General features: G+C 40.5%; 1 protein-coding gene across 9 annotated transcripts in view; it reads left to right on the plus strand.

Moving 5' to 3' along the window:
• epb41l3a (erythrocyte membrane protein band 4.1-like 3a) overlaps nt 1-8,498 on the plus strand; it is a 58,815-nt gene extending 50,317 nt beyond the window's left edge. For 8 of the 9 annotated variants that reach the window (XM_064331131.1, XM_064331136.1, XM_064331138.1 and 5 more), the window contains 5 exons: nt 1,501-1,632; nt 4,950-5,048; nt 5,334-5,414; nt 5,712-5,827; nt 7,469-8,498. In XM_064331131.1, the coding sequence (XP_064187201.1) occupies nt 1,501-1,632; nt 4,950-5,048; nt 5,334-5,414; nt 5,712-5,822 (423 nt within the window). In that variant the 3' untranslated portion in view covers nt 5,823-5,827; nt 7,469-8,498. The remainder of the gene's footprint in view (nt 1-1,500; nt 1,633-4,949; nt 5,049-5,333; nt 5,415-5,711; nt 5,828-7,468) is intronic. The other variant, XM_064331134.1, reaches the window with a different exon arrangement.
• The last annotated feature ends 672 nt before the right edge of the window (nt 8,499-9,170 follow it).

Consider the following 9,170-nt stretch of genomic DNA (forward strand, 5'->3'; position numbering starts at 1 on the left):
ATCAAAGCGAATATCTAATTTTTAGAAGTGATTTACAGAGCTGAGACGTGAGCAAACTGTATGTTCAGATTTGTGGGATGGCCTTTTGAAACCTTCACTAAAGTGGACCGTGACATACAGTAACTTGTACCTTTTCACACCTTCCACAATTTGTTTTCCACCAGTATGCCCATCTCTTAAGGATGTCCTTTCTTTTTATTTTTTTCCTGCGTAACATTTGGTGTATGATATGGAAAGTACAATTTTACTGTTGAGTATCTAGTAACATTTTCTATATCTATTAGCATTTTGTTTCGAGAGGATTGTATGAAAAAAGATTGTTGCTGTTCAGTTTTAATTACCAGTAGAATACTATTAACTGAATGACTACCTTGCAAAATATGAAAAGAATACTAGTACACATACTAGCCCCTGAGCAAAAAAAGACCATTTAGTTTTCTGCAGGTTGAAATGCTACTCCTGAGTCCTGACAGATTAAATAAACCATTTGGGAGCACAAAAACAGTGCTGCCATTCTTTTCCTGTTCTGACATCATTATTATTATTTTTTTACCAAGGACCTGTTTGGCAAATGACAGATGTGAAACTCGCTTTGCCTTTCTGAAACTGAATCATTACCATTTTTTCCACCACAGGCTCAAAACACATTTACCCTAGTCAATTTTCATTTACCTTCTGGCCACATTGCATTTTGAGGGTTTAAAATGGAAAAAGACACCACGGGTGAAAAGGCAATTTTGGCTAGATAGGTCAGTTTTTAAAATATTTTTATTATGATTTAGCTTCCTCAACTACTGTAGTTTTATACAATATATGAAACAATGGTCGGAAACAACTTTACATTTTTTAAAGTTAATTTAGATGTTTTTTTTTTACCAATCATATCAACTACACCAAACAATTAGCTTCTGTTAGCATCGTTCATAAACATGTCGCTATGGCTATAGAACTGACTGTGAATGGTATAGAAATAGCTGTACAAAATAAGTATTGTACCTTACTGAACCTGTGTTTAGCAGTTGTCTATGACCATGAAATGCACTTTTTGTACGTCACTTTGGATAAAAGCGTCTGCCAAATAAATGTAATGTAATGTAATGTAAAATGTAATGCATATCATTCAAAAGCTTTTGCTTTATAAATGTGGGTATTTCCTTTGGAATTGTGACAATGATTCCACAATATAAATAGTAAAATACAAGGGTATACAATACAAGGGATTTTTCCCCCCATTCACCAGTGGTACCTCCCCTATCCTCTCTGCTGACTGGTTTTTACAGAATTGATCATTGTCACCATGTTCTCTGTGCTTGGTGCTTGTGAATCGGGAAGCTTTTTGGCTTTCAGTGCTTTGCAGCTTTGTGACAGGTGCAGTGTATGGCCAATGAGCTCTGCATGCTTGTGTCAGCCAGACTTTTCCTTGTAAACACTCAAAGTCATGAAGCCGATGTACGTCTGTTCTTCATGAGTGCTCAACATCATTCTCTCCGTGCTTCACAGAAATCACTGGTGTTTAAAACGGAGGCTGCAGGTTTCAGTAGCATTACGCGAGAAGAGAGAGAGGAGCTTGTGACCAAGGAACTGCCAGTAATCAACACAGAAACAAAAACCATTACATCCAAGTCATCACAGGTGGGGGTCCCCATGTAGTAAACAGACTACATGTAGATATTCAGACTTGATTTTCTCTATCAGTGGTAACCAACCGTGCTCCTGGAGAACTACTGTCCTGTAGGTTTTCACTCCAACCGTAACAAAGTACACCTCATTCAGCAGCTAAAGATCTGCATTGAGCTGCTAATTATTAGTCAGGTGTGCCAAATTAGGGTTGAACTGAAAACCTTCAGGATGGTGGATCTCCAAGAACAGGGTTGGTTATCGCTGTTCTATATCAAATGTTGTTCCTTTGTACTGCTTTCTTTCTCTCTCGGGGTATGGCTATAACCTTGTCATCTAAGCGTAATATATCAATTGTATTTTTAAAAAAAAGATTCAACTGAAATTCAGCACCCAAGTTATGAATAATACAATTCTAAACCAGTACAAATAGCAAGGGCCATTTTCTGAAAATGACTTGCTAAACAGTACCGTAATTTCCGGACTATAAGCCGCTACTTTTTTCCCATGCTTTGAACCCTGCGGCTTATACAACGGTGCGGCTAATCTATGGTTTTTTAGAGCTAACGGCCACTAGGGGACCTTCTCAACCTATGGATTTTACAGGTTAGGGTCCCCCACCTTTAAACTCTATGGGCTCTATGGCCGGTCCACGTCCCCCACCTGAAGGGGCGGGCTCCAGCAGGAAATGCTGGAGACCGGAAAGGAGTGAGACAGGCAGTTCGCGCGAACAACGGAAGCAAAAGTGGAACCAAATGCAGTACGAGAGACAGAACGAGAGCAAGACAGACATTACGAGAGCAAGACAGTTTGCGCAAAGGAAGTTTTCATGCACAAACCCTCATTATGGAAAAGAAACGAAGAATTGCATATGATGCAGCTTTTAAGTTAAAGGCAGTCGATCTGGCTGTCAAAGAAGGAAATAGAGCTGCTGCACGTACCCTTGGCATCAATGAATCAATGGTGAGACGTTGGAGACGCCAGCGTGAAGAACTGGCTCAATGCAAAAAGACGAAAAAAGCTTTCAGAGGTAACAAAAGCAGATGGCCCGAACTTGAAGACTTTCTTGAAGATTGGCTGAACACACAGAGAGCAGACGGCCGAGGTGTTTCCACCGTGCAGATCCGACTGAAAGCCAAAACAGTCACCACCGAAATGAAGATTGAAGATTTTAGAGGTGGACCATCCTGGTGTCTCAGATTTATGAAACGAAAAGGACTGTCCATCAGGGCGCAGACGACTGTGTGTCAGCAACTCCCTCCCGACTACGAGGAAAAAATAACAAACTTCTGCGAATTCACACAAAGAAAGATAGACGAATATTCCATCGGACCGGACGAGATCATAAATATGGATGAAGTGCCTTTGACGTTTGACCTGCCTCTCACTAGGACTGTTAACAAGACAGGTGAATCGACCATCATGTTGAGAACCACTGGCCATGAGAGAACGAATTTCACTTGTGTTCTGGGCTGCACAGCATCCGGAAAAAAGCTTCCGCCAATGGTGATTTTTAAGCGGATGACTATGCCAAAAGAAAAGATCCCGAACGGCATCTCCGTTAAAGTCAACAAGAAAGGGTAGATGATGGAAAGCGTAATGAAGGAGTGGCCGAATGAGTGCTACGGGAAGCAACCTGGAGGATTCTTTCGCCAAAAAAAAGCATTGCTCGTTTTGGACAGCATGAGGGCCCATATAACAGATTCTGTGAAAGCAGCCATCAAGGGCACAAACTCAATTCCAGCTGTGATTCCTGGGGGCACAACGAAGCATCTGCAGCCACTCGACATCAGTGTGAATCGTGCGTTCAAAGTGGCACTACGCGTTCAGTGGGAGGCGTGGATGACTAGCGGCGAGAAATCATTCACCAAAACTGGTCGCATGCGAAAAGCAACTTTTGCTCAAGTCTGCCAGTGGATCCTGACAGCGTGGAGAAGTGTCAAAATATCCACGATCACCAACGGGTTTCGAAAGGCTGGACTGCTGCGTGATGAAGAGGAGGACGCCGCCACGGCTGAGGCCCTTAAGAGGATATTCGATTCCGACACTGACGAAAAGGAGTTCTTTGGTTTTGAGAGCGACGAAGGAGAGACTGGGAGAGTGGCTGACGAAGCCACCCTGAGGCTGTTCGTTTCCGACACTGAAGAAGAGGACTTTGGTGGTTTTAGTACGCAGGAAGAAGACGAAGATGAGGATGAATGACTGACTTTTCTTGTTACAGCCGTGTTACTGGATTAATGGATTAATGGATTAATGGACTGGACTTTTCTGGTAGGCTGGTTATATTTTAAGCAGCCGTGTTACTGCACCTTTAGGCCTACTGCCGTGTTACAGGCACTTTTAATTTAGCACTTTTAAAAAACACATTTAATTTAGCCATTGATATTGCCTCGTAAGCGCTGTAAGCTTTGTTTATGGTACGTGCGCTGGGAGCGCACCGTTTATTATTTTTGCACAGTAAATACGTTTCGAATGCTGTGAAAGTTTGTGTGTCTGAAACGCTATGTGATACAGTACAGTTTACACAGCACGGTACATGTTCCGTACTATTGCACTAAATGGTAACACTTGAATAAGTTATGCAAATATGCAACTTGTTTGTAGGAAATGTTAATAAGATGGAAGCTTCCCCAAACAGCCATCTCTTTCCTGACAATCCCCTCTGTGCACGAACCCTTACATATGGTAATTAAACATTAAAACACCTGCGGCTTATAGTCTAGTGCGGCTTGTATATGTACACATTTGTTTTTTTCCCTAAATTTAGCTGGTGCGGCTTATATTCAGGTGCGCTTTATAGTCCGGAAATTACGGTATTTTTTTTTTTTTTCAAACCTTTATAGATGAAGAAGCACTTTTCAGATGGAGGTGAAATCAGACTAGTTGTAAAGTAGTTTTCTTCAACATGGAGCTTAAGTTCAGCAGATGGATAACTGCTGTCTTCACAAAGCATCTGAAGACAAAACAGGAAAATATGGAAATTTAAACTTTATGAATGTCCTTTTTGGCTTATGCATCTTTATTTCATGAAATGAATTACAAAAAGAAAAATTCCTTAGAAAAAGATACAACTGTGAATAATTTAGCCAATGTCTTGCTCAAGAGTGGCTAGATTCTGAAAAATGTGATGCCTGTGATGTTTGTATTGTAGTTCCATCCAATGTGAACAGTCCCGGTTCAATACATAAAGCATAGCTATGCCTAAGGTCATTCCTTTCAAGGCTTCAAGTGCATTAAACTGCAAAGGATGCAAAATTGATCCTCATGTCAGGTGAACTATTGATATGCGGCTGTTCTCTGACATTGGCTCAAGCTATATGTGAATGTTACAGGATGACGCTGGAGCTGATGTTGATCCAGGGATATTAATGAGTGCCCAGACCATCACTTCAGAAACGACAAGCACCACTACGACTACGCAAATCACAAAGGTCAGGCCAGGCCAGGGTTCCAGTTTCTGTGGCTGCCATTAGCACCACAACTTCCTTGCGAAATGCAGAATCTTTCACTAGTTTTTACTGCTCTACTTTTAAACAGCTGAAAGGTTTCTGATGTTTGAAAGTGGCTGTTTTGATACAATTGCAAATGTCACAGGACTCATTACTTCTTGGATGTAGTCATAGTTACCATGACATTTGCAAAATGCTTTTGTGATAAGCAGCGCTGCTTGAAGTTTAAAGTGTCTTTAAACTGTTCCTTTATGGTGCTGTCTTCAGACTGTGAAGGGTGGCTTCTCAGAGACAAGGATTGAGAAGAGGATTGTCATTACAGGGGATGCAGACATCGACCGTGACCAGGTAGGACCAGGACCCTCTGAACTCTGTCCCTCTCAGTGTCTTGTATTTGAATAAGGTCTGTGTGTATGTGTTCTGTTTTTTTTAATCAAACGTATATCAAAATATGAAATGTTTGATAAGAACCTGCATGCTAGAAAGGTGGTGATTTCTTTATTTGGTTCTTTGTTGTTTTGGGAACGGCTGTAAACCTGTTCTCATTTGTAAATTAAGTGAATGACCACAAGATCTCCACCTTGCTTCTGATCATGCACGTTACACCTCCTCTCTGTCTCCCGCCGTGGGGTTCCTTTGAGCTAGGCGCTGGCTCAGGCCATTAAAGAAGCCAAAGAGCAGCATCCTGACATGTCTGTGACCAAAGTAGTGGTACATAAAGAGACAGAGCTCACCCCAGAAGAGGGGAAAGAGTAATGCAGGTAAGAGGATGATGAAAACTGCAGTCGGCTTGCTGGCAGGCCCCCCCTCCCCCACCCTCCCACTTTCTATTTTCAGCCCTCTCACTGGCATGGGCACTCCTAAGCTACTAACCAGGAGCTGCTTCCAGCTTTCACACCCGCCTTCAAATAGGATGATTGCCTGGGAATGTGTGAGCGCTTCTTTTCTATAATGTGCATCTGTACCAGCTGTGCTGTTGCCTCACGTCATACTCACAGTTGCTAATAGCCAGTTTAGCAATTGCTGAGCTAGCCTGGCTATTTCCATCTGTTTTGTAATGCCCTCATTTCCCCCTAATATTGAAGATATTGTTCCGTGGAGCTAATTATTTGCAAATATTGGAAAGCATACATTGTGACAACTTGAAAAAATGCAATGTAATTTTAAGGCATCTGGTGTGCATGCTATTTCCGCCATTTCACAAAATGGGCATAGTGCAATAGTGTACCCTGCTGGAGATTGATTGAAGTACATTGTACCATTCAGCAGAAGCTCTCATTCATTGACTGTGAGGATTGTGTCGAATATGTGCATACATACACAAGCAGAAGGGGTTGTCTTTCAAGATGACAGTGCCACCATCTACAGAACTTGAGTGGTTTCAGAAGCATGATGCTGCCGTTACCTACCATGGACTCCTCAGTTTCCAGATCTGAACTATGGATGATTCTAGAATGACTCTTGAAACATTATCACAAGCCATAACCAGAGGACTTGCTGTTACTCTCTGACGAGGAAAGATGTATTGTTTTTAACGCACTCAACTTATATACTGGTGTTTATGGAAGGTGAATGTTACATAAAATGTATAGTTAAAGAATCAGTCCTTTATGTACTGCATATAATAAAAAATACATGACATATATTATATATTTTATATAATACATAATATCATGTCTTCACAGGCAGACTGAATTTGATGGACACTAGTCTGGCCATCTATGTCAATTTACACTCTTTCAGCTCAGATTTATTTGCTCATTTTAACAATAGTCATCTTAGATGCTGTTTTAATGTGGACTTTGGCCGGCTTTAACTTGATCTGTGACAGATTCCATTTGCTCTGAATGAAATGACCCCAAACACTTTTAACCCTCTGCTGTGCATCATATTGCATGAAGGTATTAAAAAGGATGCATCTGATTGTGTCATTTTAAGTTACATGGGAGGCCTCGCTCGCCTTCAGCTTTGCATTCTGCCATGCTTCTTTGCTTGTCAACATGGTCTTTAACAGGAACAAATCAAGTCTGCTACAGTGGAGCATGTCCTACTGCTGTTCTGGGTTATTTTTCTTCTGTTTACTTTTTGTTTCTTGCTTTTTTGACAAATAAATGCGTATCCTACTTCTGTCTATCTATCTGTCTAAGTTGCTAGATAATTCATATGCTGTATGCATGTTCATTTTATAACGGACTGGGTTTGCTTCTAGAGTAAAATGGTTGCTAGCATGAATTTACATAAAAATTCACTTGGGCTTTTTTGTGAACTTGCTCCAGTGAACAGCTTATCAGCAACAACAACAAAAAAGAAAATTAATTATTACTTTTTGGGATTCTGCTCAGCTGTATTTTTTCAATATGGTGATCACTTACTAATGTAGACTCTCCATCTGATTCTTCCAGGATTAGACCATCACCCTTCAGAGGACATTTATTTTACACCATATGGAATAAAGGACACCTGCAGGAATCGACCTTAACTTCCGGCATCACAACACTTTAACCACTCCTCCACTGTATTGGAGCACTATAAGACTAATGACCCACTCATTATGAAAACTCTGACTCATGTATCTCTAAACCTGTCAAATCCATTACCAGGAAATGCATACTGCATGACAAGGGAGCAATTCTGCATTTTTTACAAAAATGATCAAAAACCCAAAAAGTTATGTATACAATTTCTTATCTACCTGCACGTTTGGACAAATGGCGGGATGATTCAAAGAAAAACTGAACATTTTTATTCACTGCCTTATGGAGTAATGACTTTTAAAGTGATATAAATAATCATTTAAGTAGGTTAATTTTATTTGAGAAAACAAATTGTTCAAAAGAATAATGTAGGTTGACCATTTAAGTGTGCACAATATTTAATCATTCAGTAGATGTGCCAACCACACCACCAGGCTCTTGATCCTTCAGTCAACCTTCCAAGCCCATTTTATCTAATTTTACTCATATTGCCTGCGAAATAAAGAACCTTCACATTTAAAGGTCTGAACACAGTACATATATGTACTTTTAGGCCATATATTATTCTTAGAAATTTTTGTCATTTTTTATTTGAATTGTCTGTTTTTTCCACAAAATATCAAGTTAATCAACAAGGAGACCTGTGTATACTATTTTTAAAATAATGAGATTGCTGCTGGAGGAACCAATTCTGTGACCTGGATAATGGTGTCACCACAAGGTGGACTGTGTTCGTCCTTATTCTTTGTCATGTCAGTGGAAGTCCAAGAGCTCCCCACCACATTGTTTGTTGGGCATGGCCGAGCCTTAAGACTGTACAGAAAAGGCAGCGTTTCAGGTGCTGCCCAAAACTGTGTGCGTGCGTGTGTCTGGACATCCTGCCCCACTCTGTCATCATCGTCGATGCCATCTATGTTAAATGTGCTTCCACATTAGTGAAATAAAAGTGATAAATGCATTTTGTGATTTATTTTGTCTTTTCCTTTTTAAAATAAAATGGACTCATGAAACAACAATGGTTACTCTATTGTGTCTGACAGAGAAAAGTGGATGGCTGCCTCTCGGCTGGAAATAAATGAGTCATTCAAAGTCTGTAAGAGGCATCCATCAAATGGATGGAAAATGCATTTTACTCCTCAGAGAGAAGCAAACTTAAGTATCACTTCCCAGGGCCTGGCAATGTGGGGTGATGTCAACACAACCATCAAATATTTTAAAAATGCGATTCCATCGTGGCTGGGACAGTAATTCCTGCCATAAGATGGCAGGTTATGTTTCATGACAACATAACACCAAATATATTAAGGCTTCACAACAGGTGTGGCCAGGCCTGGCTAGCTGCTGCTACGGTATACAGATATTGTATGCTGTTATTGCTTTTTCAATGTAAAGTTTTATTAGCATTTTTGACTGTGTAAACACTTCCTCAGGGGATATTTTAATTATAAAACCCACACAGACACAGGGAGAACATACAAACTCCACACAGAAAGGCCCAGGCCAGATTCGAACGCAGGACCTTCTTGCCGTGAGGCGATAGTGCTGGCAAGATAAATGACAGTCAATTTTACCTTTCATGGCCATTAGTGTTTATAACTTGTATTTCCTTATGCAATATCAATATTCAAAT

This window comes from Anguilla rostrata, chromosome 4 (assembly GCF_018555375.3).
Source record: "Anguilla rostrata isolate EN2019 chromosome 4, ASM1855537v3, whole genome shotgun sequence".
NCBI classification, from domain to species: domain Eukaryota; kingdom Metazoa; phylum Chordata; class Actinopteri; order Anguilliformes; family Anguillidae; genus Anguilla; species Anguilla rostrata.